This window comes from Schistocerca americana, chromosome 4 (genome assembly GCF_021461395.2).
Source record: "Schistocerca americana isolate TAMUIC-IGC-003095 chromosome 4, iqSchAmer2.1, whole genome shotgun sequence".
NCBI lineage: Eukaryota > Metazoa > Arthropoda > Insecta > Orthoptera > Acrididae > Schistocerca > Schistocerca americana.
The window spans coordinates 601148134-601168125 of NC_060122.1; the positions used below are offsets into that span (position 1 = coordinate 601148134).

A 19992-nucleotide genomic window follows, 5' to 3' on the forward strand; every position below is an offset into this window, starting at 1 on the left:
TCAGTCTCTTCTGATAAGTCAGTCATTGGGGCTTAGAGCGCCGCAAATAACCCGGCGATGATAAGAAACTGGTCGATAGCCTTTTTATGTAGAAGATAGGCAGTGAGTTTCGAAGTTATGCGTCCCATAATTCGATTTTCAACTGTTATTCAATCCGAAATGTCACCGTTATACTGCATACGATGCTCGCGTTCGTCTACATTGGAGTCATTCGGCAGCAAAATGCTCCAGTCATCGAAAAAGTGAAAAATGGAGGCGTTTGGTTTTCATAAAAGACATTCAGCTCTGATACAGTTGTGGTTAGATAAGTGGCTATAAAACCTACTTCCGGTTGTGTTTGGTGTGAATAATAAATATTTTTCGGCAAAAAATAAAAAAGCTCAGTTAATTTTCCTGGTGATCGTAGTTATTGAAAACTGAAGCGCTGTTTTTTAAAGTGACTGTGAGTCCTGTGATGAGTCTTTAAAACAAACCAGACTTTTTTGCTTTCACCATACTTGTGCATTATGTAACAACAGAACTGAAGTCATCTCCAAGATTCTAGTCAACTGAGAGCGTAATCCACTAGTTGCTGACAGCTTAACGAATATGGTTTTTGGTGGAACGTATAGAATGGCATTCCCACCAGGAGCCACTTATAAGAAAACAACATAGTGCCTAGTCTTAACGTTCTATGATGCACGTTGGATAACGATGCACTGGTACTGAGGTGAGGTTTTACACTGTTGGTCGTTGAAATAGCAACATCGTGAAAGAGATCTGCGACAAGCTTCAAATCAGCGCAATGTGTACAACATGCATGAATATGCAAACGATTAGCATTTCACCGACACCACGCAAATTACGGTGGAGTAATGCCAGCGACATTCAGTGCTTATGGACACACTGTGCAGCGTATTTCTCATTCAGAAATCGCGCTTCAGTATCCGTTGCCCGTAAGTAGATCGTATTACGCCTTGTGCTGGGGTCCCGGGATCGATCTCAGTCACTACTTAAATCTCTCTACGTATAAAAGGAAATTTCCTGACTGATTCACTGTCTCATCATCGAGCAGCCGAAACCACTAAGGAAAGAAACTTGAAATTTGCGAAGGATGTCGTTTTATACTGCAGGCATGATTTTAAAAGGGATTTTTCTAAATTCTACTCCTAAAATGGTGCAATAAGAGATGAGAGATTTTTCGAAAATATGCCACTATGGTAGAAATTTTGAAGCGAGAAAACTAGTATACGAAATTTAAATGAGAAATGAAAAAATTTGGGTTACAACGTTTCTTGAAATTCGACCCCTAAGGCAGTCAAATATTGCACAAAATATTTCAAAAAAATAAATAGTTATTAAAAAAGTACATGTTCGAAAGTTGGTATTTGATTTCTCAGCAAGAAATAAAAAAAATATATGTTCCAGTGTTTTTGAAACCTCATCTTCTGATGGGGTGGGGGGTTAAATAGGCGATGAAAAATTTTATGAAAGTGTTTCATTATGAAAGAATTTTTAAAACCAAATCAGTGAAAAGTTACATTTGGCTTCTCGGTTGGACATTAAAAAAAAGTACATGTTTCAGTGTTTTTGGAAATTCGAGCCCTAAGGGAATGAAATAAGGGTTGTTTACTTTTGTGAAAATACTTTGTTACACTAAAACATTTTTAAAGCTAAATCTATGATAACCGGTATTTGACTTCTCGAGTAGAAATATACACGGGGGTATGCGTGCATTTCACGTGCCATCCTCCCTCAAATCCTCCCATAAATGCCGGTGTGCGATTACAAGGGGATGAAGTCTCTACGCAAATATCTCAAGAACCTCAAAGGTAGGATTAACAAAAACTTACAACTCTAGCTACCAGAATCTCTTTTTGGTCAGAAATACATCCGGAAAAGACCTTAATTAGCTTGAAAAATTTCGAAGATGTTGTAATTCATTATTTAAATAAATTTAATAGTCACCACGACAAAAGATTCGGGATTAGTCCCTCATTCGGACTTCCGGGTGAGAAACGTCAACGGGGAGTTGCCACACTGAATGTAGTAAGGAATCAAGAAAACCTGGCAAGGGAAATGCAAAGACTCAGTCTAGTTCTAGTGGGCTCAACGACATGAAATGGAATGAAGATATGGTGTAATATCAATAGCATCGGAAAGGAGTGTAGCGGTAATAGAACTGGTCGCGAGTAGGAAGCAGAGAGGGAGCTGCTGTGTTTCATCATGATTAACCTCTTCGGAACTCACCTCAAACCGACACCAGCAACAATCGCTGAGGTTTCTTGCCAACGTTGGAAACAGAAGAAGAAGAGATGGAGAAATTGAATGAGTAAATTAAACATGTAACTCAATATATACATGGAGATGAAAATCGTCGGTGACTGGAATACTGCTGAGCGGAAAGGTTACATGAGAATGTAGACACAGAAAAGAGAGGGGAGAAAATTAATTTTCTGCAACAAATTTCAGCTAGTAATAACGAATACAGTGTTTTTAAATCAGATCACTGGAGGAGAAGCTGTATTTGGTAAATGTCTGCAGACCAGAGAAGATTGTATCTGGATCACATCATGATGAGAAATTCCGAGATGAGATATTGGATTGTAAGGATGAGATAAAGACTAAGATCACAATTTAGTAGTGATGAAGACTACTCTGAAGTTACAGAGGATCGTCCGGAAGAATCAATGTGGAATGAATTGGAATACTGAAATATTAAGGAATGACGAGGAACGTTTCAATTACTCTAAGGGCCTAGATACTGCGATAACGAATACCACAAAAAGCAGTTTAGTTGAAGAGACATGGACGTCTATAGCCATTCTTGAATGAAATAAATGGGAAGAATAGGAAAGCCAAGGAAAAAAGTTGCAAGAAAAAAGAAAAGAAATCGAAAACTAAAAGGTGGCTGGAGGTTTGATTCAGCATATAAAAAAGTGAAATCAACCGCCGCTGAAAACGAAAGAAAAGACGGAAACTTTAAGAACATAAGAGAACGTCTACTCTTAACTGAAGAGGAGATTGGGAAGGTACAAACAGTGCATTGAAAGCCTTTACGAGGGAAAGTCGGTGTGAAATGAGAAGAAATGGGAGTTGATGTGAAAGGAACGCCTATAAGGAAATGTACAGAAGAATGAAAAATCAATGTCAGTTTGGCATTAGGATAGGCAAAAGGGACCAGAGAAACAATTTTGTCGTTGTGCTTGCTAATGAAAGCAAGACATAAGAAAAATCAAGACACCTTCATAGGGTTTGCCGACTTAGAAATGGATTGGATTATTTTGGGGCAGGACGGGGAAGGAAGTCGACCGTGCCCTTTCAAAGGAACCATCCAGGCATTTGTCTGGAGCTATTTAGGAAAATCACGGAAAATTCAAATCAGGATGGCCGGACGCGGGATTGAACCATGATCCTCCCGAATGCGAGTCCAGTATGCTAACCACTGCACCACCTCACTCGGTGACCTAGTAATCTAAAATGGTTGAAGCTATATGACATTTTACGGCAAATGGGTGCAAGCTTTGGGGATAGGCAGTTGATATCCAATTTGCTCAAGAGCCGAGAGGGAACAATAAGAACGGAATACCAAGAACGAAGCCCCTAGTGTTCAATCGGTACATCGAGGAAGTCATGACGGAATAAAAGAAAGTCTCAGGAGTCGTATTACGATTGAAGGTTAAAGGGTATCAATGATAAAATTCGCTAATGAAATGCTATCCTTATTGAAAGTGAGGAAGAACTGCAGAAATTGTTGAATGGAATAAACATTATAATGAGCACACACTGTGGACGGAGTGTAAGCTGAAGAAAAACGACAGTAATTGAGGAGTGGCAGAAATGAGATTAACGATAAATTTGACATTAAAAAGTATACCATGATCAAGACAATATGGAGGAATTCTTGGAAGCAAAGTAACACTTGGTGGACGAAGTAAAGAGGGAAAGAAAAAAATATTAGTACAGTCAAAGGGAGCATTCCTAACCGAAAGAAGTATAATGGCAGCATATGTCAGCATAAATTTGAGGAAGAAAGTCCTGAGTGTATGTTTCTAGCACAGCACGGCAGTAAACCACAGAGTCTGGGGAAATCGATAAGGAAAAGATCGAAGCGCTTCAGATGTGCTGCTGTAGAAGGCTGTTGAGTATTGAGTGGGCTGATGAGACAGGAAGTGAGGAATTTCTCAGAACACTCGGCGAGCTAAGGAACGCGTGGAGGGATGACATAAAAACATAGCTTCACTGGTACTTGAAGGTACTGTTGAGGGTAAAGCTGTAGGGAGAGACAGATGTTAGTATATAATCTAGAAACGACTAAGGAAGATGAGTGCATATGTTACTCTGAGATGATGAGGTTAGAATAGGAAAGGCATACATTTCAGAAGATTCAAACAGAAAAGAAAATTCCCTTCTGGAATGTGCCACAATTCGACAAGATCGTGGCCCACCGAGTTTGTCGTTTAGTGGTATATTTGCTCGTGTTGATTGTGATCGCTCGTCCATTATGCACATATGGAATAGGTGAGTTCAAGAGGGCAATACCCATACAGGATGTCGTTGGTCCCGTCGAATAGTGCCCGTGGTAACTCGGTCGATCAAGGTCATCCGACCACGTCAAGGAAATGGACTTGTTGCAGGAAGACAGCATACGACCATCGCGTGGCAGAAGCGAGAGACGCGCAGACGGTGATGAGCCCAATGACTGGGCACAGAAATGGCATGACGTTGTCCTTTCAGTCGAGTTCCAGTACTAGCGTCGCGATGGAGGCTTTGCGGAGTGCGAAGTTTGCCATTCCAACAGAAAAATGATGCTTGTTACCCTCACGTCATTTCTTTCCACTCTGTAAGTAATATGCGTGCCACGTTTGGTTCAAATCGATCCGAGGGTATAGAAGGAGCTTTTTACCCCTTTTTTTCGCCCGCAGATGCATATGTCACATATATTGAACATATTTGACACGTATTTGTACACATATTTTACATTTACTTCTATCGAATTTCGCCCTACAGTTTCGTTCAAGCGCATTTCAGTGTTTATGCGTGCCATTTCCTGAACTATGTGTCTACGATGATATACAAACGGTGGTATATGTGAATACTGTATGAAAAATGTGTTGCAAATAGAGTTAATGGTAAAGGAATATTAAATTAAAAGACGATGCCTGATGTGCAGTCTTGCTACGAAAACGTAGTAAGTCGTAATTTTTTTTTTTCATTCGCTATAGCCGACATACTCGTCTTGAGAGGTTCAGCAACTTGTTGATATTTAAGATAATTCTCATTTGTCGTTCTGTCTAATTAAAAATGTGGAACTGAGACGGAACAATAAACGAGAATTATCTTAACTTTTTTTTCTTTCATCATTTTGTAGAGGGTGCCAGCGAGGAAAATGTTCGTAATGATTCGGATTTATGTGTGAAGTAGGTTGCAAATCACTAACTGCTCTTATTCTCAAATACTTGGCTATTTAAGCGTAGTCAGCTACGCAACTTTTTCATCTCCAACCCCACCCTTTTGAGAGGTAGGTGGTTCTTACCCCCACCAGACATAAATACATTTTCATAACAATTTGAGGACCCGACTCTGCTCGGTTACACATTTATTACAAATGTATTATTCCATCTCCTCTTTCCCCCTCTCTCTGTCTCTTCAGTCTCCCTCTCCGTCCACCTCATTATCCCCCATATCTCTATCAATATCCTTCACCCTCCACTCATTTTCCATTTCCTCCTGCCCTTCTGTCCATCTGCTACTCCTTCCTCTCTCTCTGTCCATCTATTCCTCTCCAGTCACCCTGTCCTTCCCTCTGTGCATCTACCCCTCCCTCCCCATCTGTCCATTTCCTCCTCCCCTTCTATCTCCTCCTGTCAATTCTACCTCCTTCTCATCCTACATCCTCGTCCCCCCTCTCTCGTTCCATCATCTCCTCCCACTCTATCTCCTCTTCTCTCTCTCTGTCTATTTCGCCTTCCCTCTCTCTGTTCATCTCCTCACCCATAACTACGCCCATGTCCTCCTCTGTCCATTTCTTCCTTCCACCGTTCTCTCAACATCTTCACACCCACCTCAATAGGTGGTTACTGGTTCTTACCCTCAAAGTATTTCTTTATAGGTAGTAAACCACGTGTGTACCAAGTCTGTGTGAAATCGATCCCAGGTATTGGCAGTTGTTTTATGCGGCTTTGCCTGCTTACGCTCATCTCACACATCATATCATACATCTTTAACATATTTCACATATATTTGTTTATATATTTCACCAGTATTTCTAAAGAATTTCCCTGTGTTTCATTTTCACGCAGTGATTATAATCGTTATATCTCCTGAAATATGTTTCCTACAATGATATAATTTCTTGTGTACACTTATCGTCACATCTGGATATTACCTGCGAAATGTGTTGTGAATAAAGCTGGTAGCAAAGAAGTCATAAATTTAAGCGTCATACATGATCTTTAAGTTTTCACGCATCTCAGTCCGTATGACGTCGTGTATGCTGAACTATGTGTCGCTCAATGGTACCTGCAGGTACATTTACTTATAGTGTGAATATTGTCTACAAAGTGTGTCACGATTAAAATGAGAAGTAAAGAAGTGATCAATTGAGACGTCATGCCTAATGCTGCAGTCTTACTCGATGAACAGCGAAAAAGTAGTAAGGGTAAACTTTTTCGCCTTTTCATCTCGTTTTGAGGGTTGTCATCGAGAAAAAGTTTCATCGACTTTTTAAAATTATGTGTAAAGGTGTTGCAAATCATCAAGTGCTCTCATTCTCAAGGATTAGTAAAGTGTGGATGTTCGCTCGTCATTGGCTACACATTTTATCACAACCATCCCTTTGGCAGCCTGTTCCTTCTACCACAGCAAATCCTCCCAGGCACCAGTTGATGTGTGTACCAAGTTTGGTTGAAATCGGTCCAGTGGTTTAGGAGTAGATGTGGAACATCCAGACGTTCATACGTCCAGTTTTATAATTACTTTGAGTAGGTATAGATTCCTGACTTCCTTTAACAGTCTTGTAATTCCTTCTTTCATCAGTCACCTGAAGTATATCTTTTGTTATCCAAGGCTTCTTCACAGCCACCTTCCTAGTACCAACGTTTGTCTTTCCGTCATCACTGTTTGCTTCATTTAGGGACTTCCAATCCTCTTCAACTGCACTGCCTACTCTGGTATTTCTTATCGCAGAATCCACGTCTTTAACGAACTTCAGATGCTTCTCATCATTCCCGTATTCCTGCACGTTAGTATCCAGCTTCTTTCCACACTGACTTTTCCGGACAATGCTCTCAAACTTCAACATTCGCTTCATAATTAGCATCTGAGTCTATATCTGCTCCGGGTACGGCTTGCAATCCAGTATCTGATTTCAGAATCACTATCTGACAATGATGTGATCAAACTGGTACTGTCCCGTATCTCTGGGGTTTTCCACTATTCTTTCTACTCTTGTAATTCTTAAACAGAGTATTCGCTATTACTAGCTGATATCGATTGCAGAACTCAGTCTTTCTCTTTTCTCACTCCTGCTACCAAGTCTACCTTCTCCTGTCACCCTTTCTTCTTCTAATCCGTCTCCTTCTACTACATTCCAGTACCCCATGATTCACTGATTTTCATCTCTCTTTATAAACTGAATTATCTGTGTATACTCATACAATTTCTCTGTTTCTTTTATCTTCTGCTTCTGATGTATAGCTGAGGCAATGTAGACGTTGGTTTGCTGTCGATTCTGATGAGTACAACGCTATCACTGATTTGTGCACAGTAACTTATTCTCCTTCCTACCTTCCGCTTCATAACGAATCCTACTCAAATCATATTATTTTTATGCCGCCTTTGATATTGCCATATATTCGTCTGACCATAAATCCTTATCTTCTTTCCATTTCACTTCATTGACACCCTCTGTACCTAGACTGCACCTGTGCATTTCCCTTTTGAAATTTCGTTGCCTCCCTGCCACGTTTAACCATCTTATATTTTACGCTTGGAGTCGTAGAATATTACTCTTCCGTTAATTATTCCCTCTTTTTCTCATGATCACCTCCTCTTTGGAAGTGTCCTCCCGGAGATCGGAATGGGTAAGTAATCCGGAATCTTTTTCCCGTAGAGAAATCATCATGAAACTTTTTCAACTACTGGAAACATGTCCTGTGAATATCTCTTACAAGCCTTTAATGCAGTGGCTTCCATTGTCTTCTGTATTCTCAGCTCGTCAATCATCGTTATTCATCCGACCTTTAGGGCACTCCTCCCCCCCCCCCCACCCAAAGGCAAGAGAGCGCCCTGAAACTCTGTCCGCTCCTCCTCTCTATTTGACAAGGCCGTTGGCGGAACGGGCTCACTTCTTATACCGGAAGTCTTCCGCCACCTTTACTGATGTAAACCAATCTGAGAAATAGTGCGCTAAGCTCCCTAATCTGCTGAGCAAATAAATCTGTCATAATATGGCAGTGTTGCAAAAGAAAATATAAACATTTCTCCTGTTTACAATAAACATGTCTTTCGATGTCTTTCGATAACTAAATATTGACTGAATATTAACTAGCATGAATTGTTGTTATCACCCCTCGGATTTCCACCTGTTATCACTTTTAAAGAAAAATATGGTTGAAGAAAGTGTAACCTACAGTGAAGAGCATATGAGTATTTTGCACACTTTCCAGTATTCCACTTCGACGAAAGAACGTGATTAAAGACACTGAATAAAATGCATGCAGAACACCTGTACCTGATGTGATGTAGACAAAGAGAGCATATTACGTGAGTAGACTGTCGTCAAGTCTTGGTCTTGCCATAGATGTGACAGTCGTGAGCAAGATGAGTACCATGTATGTGAGTGCGTTCCCGGCACTTGCAAGGTTGCCGGCAGTGCAGGCACAAGATATTTCACATATATCATGTCAAATATGTAACTTAAGTGTTGTGATTCGTGAGCAAGCACTGCCGACGTGACAAATGCCTCACATAACAGCGTTTAGATGTCATTAGGGTTCCTGTCACTTATCGCGGAATGTACGACTGGTAGATGGGCCACAATGCAGCCAATCTTTCGCAAATGTGCACTTGGATGTGTGATTATGGAGGAGTCGATAAGGTATATGTATCACGTAGTAACAGCGCCGTCGGAATGAACGTAGGAAAGAGAGCTTCGTGAGGAAACGGGTAGTGGAACCATACAGTAGTGCAACCGGTGTGTATCTTTCAGAGGCAATTTATGTAGGGCTCAAGATACGGACAGTTGTCATGGTTTTGACGTTGTTGTTTTATAACACAATAATCGGAGATGTCTCTCGAACAAAGGCTTTGGTGTTTTAGTAAAATACCAGTAAGCCAACCACCCCTGATCCTCTAAAAATTCGAATACTCGTGAGTAAAACAGCTTTGAACATTTGATTACCTTACTTCTTCTTCTTCTTCTTCTTCTCAGCGATCACAGGCACTATAGAACACGCGCTGCATCAACGATTTGCTTACGTCGCCTTCTATCTCTAGCAGTCTCTCTCCGCCCTCTGGAACTTCCTAATGTTGCTACGTCCTTCTCTATGTCATCTTTCCACCTTGTACGAGGTCGGCCAATGGCGTTGTTGCCTGGAGAGTTCCTTCAAATGCTTTCTTGCTGATTCTGTTGTTTTGCATTCTAGCCACATGTACAGCCCACAGCAGTCTCCTATTTTTTGATTTCTGGATGATAGTGGGTTGCTTCATTAACTGATAAATTTCATTGTTCTTTCGAATTCTCCACACACCATTCTCCAACAAGGGATTGCCAGATTTTTCTCATTACTTTTCTTTCGAAATCGTTCAGTTTTTCTCTTTCATTTTTTGTAAGCGTCCAGCTTTCGGAACCGTACTGATATGGGGCAGATAATAGTATTGTATATCTTTATCTCTGTGGTGATTGACAAAGCTTTACTTTTGAGTGAGTTGCTTAGTGGGTACAGACATCTTGATCCTGAGGCTATTCTTTCGATTATATCCATTCTTATGATATTTTTACTGTTGAAATGTGATCCAAGGTATTTAAACTAAAGAATGTTTCTGAATTTAGAGTGTTGTTGAATTTCAAAATTATGGATTTGGGTTTATGACTAGACCTGTTTCAATGTATTCTGTTTTCTGTTGGTTAATCAATGGCCCCATTTTTCTGGCACTGTGCCTGAGAGATTTGTACTTGTCTTTCAGTTCTTCCTGAGTTTCACTCAGCAACACTATATCTTCTGCATAATCCAGGAGTTTTATTTCACTGTGTTCGAATCGGGGACCATTGTTTGGATGTAAATTACTCTCCTGAACCACTTTCTCTAATGCAAGGTTGAAGAGGACACATGAAAGAGCGTCTTCTTGTCGTAAGCCTGTTGTAATTGGAAAGGTACGGGATATGGATCCTCTGAACTTTACTCCTGCCTGGGAGCCATCCATGCACAATTGTATTATCCTAATGATTTTACTGGGTATACTAAATTCTCGTAATGTGTTGTAAAAGCTACTTCTGTGGAAGCTGTCATAGGCTCGCTGGATGCCAACGAAGAGACAGTGGATGTTTTTGTTAAATTCCCAATATTTCTCAAAGATCTGTCGTATAATAAACAAATTATTAGTTGTGGAATGGTTTGTTCGAAATCCAACTTGCTAATCTTGAATAATGTTTTCTGCATAAGGTTTACGTTTTTCCAGAATGATCATTGACAGAATTTTGTATGTTATGTTATGTTATTACCTTAAAAATGAGTTAATGTGTGAAGTATTTCATGTATGGCATGTAAGCGGAAGGGTTTGAAGTTACGTCAAAAGTTTGTTAGAAATCGCTAACTGCTCTCATTACCGAACACTGTATGTGTATAATGTGGGCAATTAGGCTCCACTTTAAGCAAAGCTCATTTTTCAAGCTATTCAATGCGTATGACGCCACTGTGTGTGCTACAATGATATACACAAGTACAATCAATGGTATACATGCTATTGTCCGCTAAACGCGTTACCGATGGGAAGTAATAAATTACGATGTCATCGCTGATGATGATGTTTTACTACATAAAGAGCGAAAAATGTAAGCGACAGACATTTTTTGTTTCATCGTCTCGTGAAAGATAACATCGAGGAAAAAGTTCTTAATACTTTGAAACTATGTGTAAAGGTTGTTAGAAGCCTCTAATTGGTCTCATTCTCAAATAATGGATGGATGTAATGTGGTTAATTTGCACGCAATGAGTTCTGCTGGCTGAAGACATACATAACAAAAGACATACATAACATAAAGGAAAACATAACATTGGGCAGCTGTGTTAAATCTTTAACGTATCGTTGTACCTCTCAATGAGTAGACTATGAGTACATTTTAATGTTTTCAAATATGGTCAATGATTATATGAAATATGGAAAAAGAAACTTTTTAAACGTTTATAAGCCATTAGACAGCGACTATGCAACTAAGAGACCATTCACTGTGCACTGGATTATCATTTCACTACTGTACAGGATGTCTGACAATTCATGTTAGACACATCTAGAGGTTGTTTAGTTGTTTAGGGGAATTAGTAGATTTAATTTAACGTAGGAACCGCCGTCCGGAAAAGTCGTCCAGAGATTACAGACTGTCGAAGTTATAGGCGCATTCGCCTGTAAACGTACTGCATGTGTATACAGGGTGATTCCGTGATGGTGTTACAAACTTTCTAGGATGATGGAGAATAAATGAATCAATTTGAGGTAAGGGTTCCTGTAATGGAAACGAAGGAGTCGTAAGTTATAATCGAAAATCGTTCTGATAACTCTGGCGCTGAAATAGATGTAAGGTACTGCTGTTGCTAAGATTCCAGGTTAGGCAACTTTGAGAGATGGTAGTATGGACGAAAACATGGAAAAAGTCCAGTAAACATGGGCTCTACAATGCACACCTGAGGCGCTGTGAGCACTTGTTCATCTTCGCTACTGTGAAACATATCCCTTCTACTGGAGATGTGCTCATAGCTCTTAAGGTACGCATTTTAGATCCTATGTGTAAGACATTTTTTCTTGTATTGGTCCATACGACTACATCTGAAAGTTGCCTGCCACACAGTTTTAGCAGCAACACTACTAGTACATGTGTTCAACTGTGAGAGGTATCAGGCAGGTATTCGCTTGTATTTGTCTGTCGTTTTCGGTACAGAGATAGTTACCTCAAATTGTTACTTTTACCTTTCTCCATTATCCTAGAAAGTCTGTAACGTCATCACGGGATCTCCAGGTGTGTACATACATTTACAGGCACGGCGTCTATAACTTGACCCTGTGTAGCGTCGCTGGATGATGTTTGAGGGCATGGGTTCCTATGTAAAACCTGATCTACTAAGTTTCCTCTAGAATCTCTAGACGTGTGTAACATGAATTGTGGAACACCATGCAGGTGAAGTGATACATTTAACCTGTGTGTACACATCCGGGTATTCAGTAAAACCTGTTGACGTACGTGTGGATTTAACGAACATATGTGTCTCAGTTGCTGACGTGCGCCAGCAGTTATGACGTCATGAAGACCTTAGATTGCCGCAGATGTATTAGAATAGAGGAAGTACCTGTGAGCCGGAGCGCCTCGACGGTGAATTGCAGGCACTGGTCCTGCTGGAGGTGCAGCGCCTTGAAGAGGCTGTTGAGCATGAGGCCGGTGGCGAGGGCGGCCGAGGCGAAGAGGTCTGCGCCGGCCAGGCTGAGCGAGATGTGCAGCGTGGGCGACAGCGGCCGCCGGATCCAGCACACGGACACCAGCACGCGCGCGTTCACCGACAGCGACACCATGCACAGCACGAGCAGCGCCGGCACGCTGCGCCGCCGCCGGCAACAACACACGACCACGTCACCAGCCAGATCCCGGACTACTGTGGGCCACCGAGCACTTAACAAGCAGCATTATGTTCAGCAGCACCGGCAATGTCAGCATGTTGCTACTGCCACCACTATACCATGCAGATCCCAGATTACTGTGGGTCACCAATCATATAAGAAGTAGTGAAACGTCCCCTTAGAACAATTATACAAGACTGTGCTTAAACTGACACACAATATTTCTAGCGCAACGCAATCTGACTTTCAAAAATCCCTACAAAAGAAAGGCCCTGACTAACATTAACCTATACCTTTCACAAATCACTTATCTCACCAAAAATCGCCGTTACTCGAACTCCTGCAATACAGTGAGCGCCACTACTGCCAGCTAAATAAAAGATTCAAACTACTGAAGGCACTAACTACTAATAGGCATAGTTAGCAAATGAAAGATTTTGATAGAGAACAAACAATGTATTTACCTCAATAGTGTTCAAAAGTCATAATGTATACAGCAGTTCATGACATCCAGTCTTACAAATTTCAAAACTCCGCCATCTCTCTCCCCACATCCACCACTGCTGGCGGCTCACCTCCAACTGCACAGCGCTACGCGCTGTTAACATCCAACTGCCCAACACTACAATGGCAGACAACAATGCAAACTAGCCACAGACTCCACACAGCACAGACAGTGATTTACATACAGAGCGCTACGTGGCGTTACCAATATAAAAACCTAAACAGCCTACTTACATAGCCCCCATGCACCCCACAAAAAATTTTACAAATTGTTTTGGGCAGTGGCCAATAATGATTTGATAAAATCTTTCATAATTACAATAACAAAGAAATCAAATGCACACACTTATAGATGCAATGTTGGTCAAAAGCTAAAATTTTCTCACAGCCCATAAAGACAGTCCTGATCATTCATCACATTAAAATTGCAGTGTTTTTCTCAAAGTGTGAGCAGTAATAGAAAATGCACACTGAAGTAGTGGATTTCCATGCAGACTTGAAGTAGTGTTGTCCTTCCAACAGGGAGACAGTGCTGACTCTTGACATGCAGACAGGTAATGGGCCACAACAGAGGAAACCCACAGCAGAGTCATTCGACGTTTTGAAGAATATTGGTAGGTAGGTCATCACAGAGCAGACCAACTGCAGTCCTGGTAGAGATTACGGTATTGGTGGGCCACCAGAGGTGCAGACCAAGTGCAGTCCTTGTAGAAATAATGGTATTGGTGGGCCATCAAAGATGCAGACCCACTGTAGTCCATGTAGAGATGGCCAGTAGCCATCTGTTGCGACTGTGCATGTGCACAACCACCATTGAAGAGTCTTGCAGAGAATATAGCAAGTCCATAAACCACCACTTGTGTACTCACAAAACTTTTTGGAATATCCTTAGAATCAGCAATGCTGTTTACCAGTCCCTTGCTGAATTATCAACACACATGCAAACACTATCAGTCCCTACTTCTCACATATTGTCCTTATACTATGACCAATGGAAATGTGTGCAGTGAAATGAATGCTTACGAGTTATTTAATTTGCTGAACTGGTGTCAATTACAATATTATAACATGAGAATACAATGACAAAGGTACAAAATATGTCATTAAAGAACATAACAATACAGATAACATTTGTAGTAATATGGGCTTTACAAAAGAATCGAACTAACATATACATCAGTGTTATAGGAATTATGACATAAGTAAATGCATAAAAGATCAGAATAACTTTTGAAACATCAACTTTACACATGAGCATTAAAACAAAACAGAATAAGTGATGTCTAAACATCTTTACAACGTATATAACATATTATTAGAAAAATTCCACAACATAACTCTTGTTAGATAAACACATTAAGACAGGAAAAACACAAATTCATATAGTGTAATAACACAAAAATACAGGACAGGGTTTGTTTTCAGTGTGACATTTGGTACTGCAGTCCACCCCAAAACTTCATTCCATATATCTTTCGTCTTATTTCAACGTTTGTTTCCACCAAAAAAATCCAATCCAAGCATGCTTTCTGTATTTATATGTTCACATATTTCTTACCTCATTATTTATTTTCCATTATCATAACCCATCATTTATTTCCAAGACAATCCTACCTTAACCTGTTGTTCCTAAACTGTGCTTTTTTTTTCATATCCTCTTTCAAAGTACTTTTTTGGCCAAACCATTTTCTTATAGCTTCTCAATGCTTTTCTTCCAATTCATCACAATTCATTCTGTTATATAGCCTACCCCCTCTTAAGCTAAATTACATCTACTGAGCTCAGATGCTAAACTAAGGGACGAGGCAATGCAGCAACACAAAACAATTAACACAAACAGCAATGACAAAAAAATGTAAATTGTCAAAGTAAGCTACAGTAAATCTAAATTACCAAGCAATGCAACATTACAACTAATATGAGCCAGTGTGCAGCAACAAGAAAAATAAATCAGTAGCAAAACTAGCTTAACAGAGTAACACAAAGTGAAATTTAGTAGCACTATGCCTGGCAAACAGCAGCAGCAAATGCAATAACTTATATCTAAACATGACATAGCTCAAGCAGAAAAAATATTACAGTAAAAATGACCATGTTTAATACCTATGTCACATCTTAACACTAGGGTGATGCATCATGAGAACTTACTCTAGCAGACAAGTTACCAAATTGTGAAAAAAATTATTTATATGATTCCTGTGAAGGGAAATGTCTATTTATGTGCCCTCGTTTTCTTGGAAATAGATCATAAATTTATAATTGACTGGGTCTGTAGGCATAAAATAACTATATTAGTACATCTATTAAATCTTATTTTAACCAATGCTGCAGTGCAGCTAGAAACTAGATATTAAACAAAATGAGTAAATAAATACATAAAGCAAGCCATATGGCATTTCTCTCAACTAGCAAGACAATAGCCACGAAATGTTTCTCATCGTTTCATTAGGCATTTTAGTAAATATCATAAATTAAGAGCTTCACAGTATAAGCATATGTTTTCAAGTTTGAGCGTGTCGTATTTGCGATGCTTTCTACAAAGGAATGTCAATAGCGAGGATAATGGCCTCTTTTTTTTTTCTCCATCTGTGCCTCTGAAAGGCACACACTAATGGCTTTTTTCAGGCGTCTGTCACGCAGCTGGGTGCCCACGACGCATTACGTGAAGGTGGTCACTTAACTTTCTTACCGAAATATTTACGACAGCAGTTTCTGCTACAGTGACAGTCTCATATAAAAATATTTCACAGGTCGAGAATTTGCATTGCAAATGTGTGGAAACAAAATCCTATGAATATAACAGTGTTCAAAAAGTCTTCTTCGGCATTGTGATACATTCACGCATTTACACACATTTCATAACTCTTAAAGTACGATTCTTGGTTTCCAACATCCTTTTCCACAAATCAGAGTCCCTAAACACTACTCATTATTCATATATGTATTCGTCGACACTTCTTCAATATTTCATCATAATAAATACGTAGCATAATCAAATTCCTCATATATGGTAGCATCATCTTATTGATAATAAACATACCTCAACAGCATAAAACACATCGTCATCATAAAAATAACATCATAACACCTCAGTCGAATCTCAAAAACGTCGTAGCTTCCTCCAACAATTTCAAACCCTAAAAAACATTCTCTGCTCATTTCAATAGTGTCATCTACCTCAAACGTACTTTAAAAATCATGCTCCCTTACCAAATACATCATTCAATGCTCTCATAGTATCACAATGGTTCCGAAAAAATATGAATAGTTCACAAAGTACAGACAAAATACAATTTCATAAGTGTGAAGATACCCAACTGTGTAACTCCGTAAACATGTGTCACTGATGTAGTAAAAAAATGTTTGTTTCTCTGTTAAATAATCAGATATCTGTGTAATTTATGTGTTAGAGAACTATGGTACCGATGTGTAAAGTTGTATAAGCAAATACCATATTAGCTAGGGCTCCTTGTGCTTGCCAAACACATGGAACACAAAGTAGGAGTGTACTCCCTGAGGATTAATGTAATTGTACCCTCAGGTATTACAGATTACAGCAATGGAATGAAATGTACCACGCAAAACCTTTGTATCATTGTACTTCAAATATCTTTAAAAATAAATGTTTTAAGTACAAAATTAACCACTCAAATGCATGTACTGTAGCGCTAAACTGTGCGTCTTGTTGTAAGATAATCTCTGTGGAAGTGTCGTAGTTATCGTCCTCCAAAAGCTAAGTTCTGCAGAAGCCAATGTACTTACCTCATGATAAACAAAAGTGAAATCCTTCGCATATAGATGTCTTAGTTATTACGCTTATTGCCGTGATGAAGAAAGTACTGTGCTGTAACGTATTGTTGTGCTACGGAAAAGGCTGTCTCATTGTAGCTATACCACAAAAATTACTACTAAAACATGTTTTACTTTCAGAAAATCTGTGCAGATATAAAACAGATACAGCGCAAAAGCAATAATATAAATTGTGTCACTCATTAGTAACGTCGTGATATAATCGTGTAGCTGTCACATAAACTAACCACGGTGTCATCTGGTATCTCACAGAAAGTACTTTAAATCCAGAATGTATTTTCAAGTAAACCAAAATGTTGCATTAAAATCTCATTAGCAGTACTGGTAAATGTTCTAAGTATGTGAGCCTTATAGTCGTTACGTAATTGTGCAACTAACAAGCAAGAATGTACACACACAATAACACTGTGACGTCTGTTTCCAATAACAATGCATTCGTAATTTCTGTTTAAATAAGTTCTCTTGGTTCTTGACTGGATATTTAACTTCAAACATTGTTGCATGGTAACAGTTTCTAAGTTTGACAATGCATACTAGAAATGTGAAGTGAAAAGTTTTATGGCAAAGACAACGTTAAAAAGCAGATTATCTTTCAATAAACGGTTTTACATGTGAAATGTGGTGTAAACCTTTACTCTCCCTAGTACACAGAGTTTCAACTTGAACGCAATTAACATACGGTATACGTCGGTAAAGAATACTGGAATTTATCTCAATGTTAGTGTCTATGTTATTTTTCTCTGAGCCAGCTGGCGCACGTGGCTGCCTGCGGTGCGGGTCATTGTCTGCTATCTCTTTGTTGGCGTGCGTCGTTATTGGGATTAGGAGACCTAACTTCTACAAATTCACCTTGACGAGAAGGCCCTGCCCTGTTTGAAGCTCGCCAGTTCTGATGAAATTCAGGTTTGTCGTTATGATTATATCATCTGTCGTCATGTTGGTAGCACCTGTAGTTTCTTTTTTATCGGTTAAGTGGTGGAGAATTTCTCCCTGAATTATCACTACATGGTGGACTGTTGCGTCTGAAGTTATTCTGTCTCCCGTGATAATAATAGTTCTGGTTGCCATATTGTCTGTTTCTGTGATTGTCTCTGTCATATTCATTACTACAGAAATGCAGTCTTTCTCTGTAACTATTACTCTGCCAGTGGTTGTCATATGGGCGGTGTCTGTTTTGGTCACGATTTGCGTTGTAAGAATAGCCTTGTCGTGTCCACTTATTATTTCTTTCATCGCGGAATTGTGACGGATGTGACCTGTAGTGATTGTTTTCCTGTTTTCGCATCCCGCGACTGTCTGCGTCAATTTCTAATTCTTGTAACAGTCCCTGAAAAGCTTCAATGTCATCTTTGCAACGTCCTGCCGAAATAATATGTCGTAAATGTTCAGGTAGTTTGATTAAGCAAATGCGGATGAGTTCTGAGGGGCTGTATGGGTTTGACAGGTACTGATTCTTGTGCAACATGTCTTCAAAATATTTCACAAGACTGGAAAATTCAGATTGTTCGAAATGTTTCATCATTATGATGCTATATTTTACTCGGTCTTGTGTAGCTTGAGACCAATATGCTGAGAGGAAGGCGTGATAAAATTCTCCTTCACTGCGGCAATCGTGAATGACCGATCGCATTCTTACAGCTGGTTCATTCTCTAAGTAGCCACACATAAATTCTAATCTGTGTTCTAATGACCAGTTGGGAGGAAAACAATGAGAGAATTGATGAAGTCACGCTTGTGGATGAATGTTTTGAATTTGCGTGTAGTAATGAACAGATTATAGTCAAAATCATCGTGTCGGCGAGTCGCATGTCGGTCATTGTTACGTCGTGTCGTCGGTTCCATCTCAAAATTCGGTGCACCTTGCCAATTTCTTTCATAATTTCCGAAATGCCCTGTGTTATTATTTTGTGGCTTTTCCGTATTTCTAAGTCCCTCTTCCTGTGTTGGAGCGCGAGTATCCCCTAAAATATGTAATTCTTGTATTGCTTGTGCCAACTGATCTTGTACTTCCCGGATTTCTCTTTCGTACTGTGTATTGATTTGATTTTGATTTTGTTTGAATTTTCTAATTTGTTCATATTCTTCTGTGTCAGTGAAGACTACAGGTCTTGTGTCATTCAGATCACCATCTACCTTTGTAGATAAATTAGTGAACTGATCCGAAAGTTCGGCTACTTTCTCCGATAGTGAACACATTTCCTCAGTGTGTTTTTCTGAACCAAGTTTCAGAGTGTCCATTTGTGTTGAAATCGAATCTACTGTGTCCTTTAAGTTTTCCTGAGTTTTTGCAAATTGCTTAACCGAATCGGTAGATGTAATTGAGTCAATTTTAGCCCAGAAGGTCTCATGATTTTCATGAACAATGGTTTGCAGTTCTTTTATGGCTGCTTCGTGATTCTGTAATGCATTTTCATGCCGCGAAAAAATGGGTTGATAATGCTCACAAATTTGTGTTTTTACGTCATTACAGACTTTTTGACATTTCGATTCAATGCTATGTAACTCAGTAGCTAAATCTTCACGTGTTTGTTCAAGTGTGGTGTCTAACTTCCGAAGATTTCGTTCCATTGTGTCTATCTTTTGAAGATTTTGTTCCATTGCGTCTAACTTTTGAAGCTTTTGCTGTGTTTGTCTCTGATTTTGTTCCATTGTGTCTAACTTTTGAAGATTTTGTCCCATTTGTTTCTGATTTTGTTCAAGCGTTGTGTCTAACTTTTGTAGCCTTTGTCCCATTTGTTGCATTAACTGTAATAACAGTGCACTGGTGTTTGAAATATGTTCCTCAGTGCTATTCGGCACTACATTTGAACCGGCAATATTCGCATTTTGAAAAGCAGAAAATGTGTCTTGATTTATTTGAGAAAACGGTGAGTA

General features: G+C 39.5%; 1 protein-coding gene across 1 annotated transcript in view; it reads right to left on the minus strand.

Annotated features, from left to right (window-relative positions):
- The window catches only part of LOC124613644 (beta-3 adrenergic receptor-like), a 130816-nt gene that overhangs the window by 57828 nt on the left and 52996 nt on the right, over positions 1-19992 (minus strand). The window contains exon 3 of the mRNA XM_047142360.1: positions 12540-12839. Coding sequence (XP_046998316.1) covers positions 12540-12839 — 300 coding nt within the window. The remainder of the gene's footprint in view (positions 1-12539; positions 12840-19992) is intronic.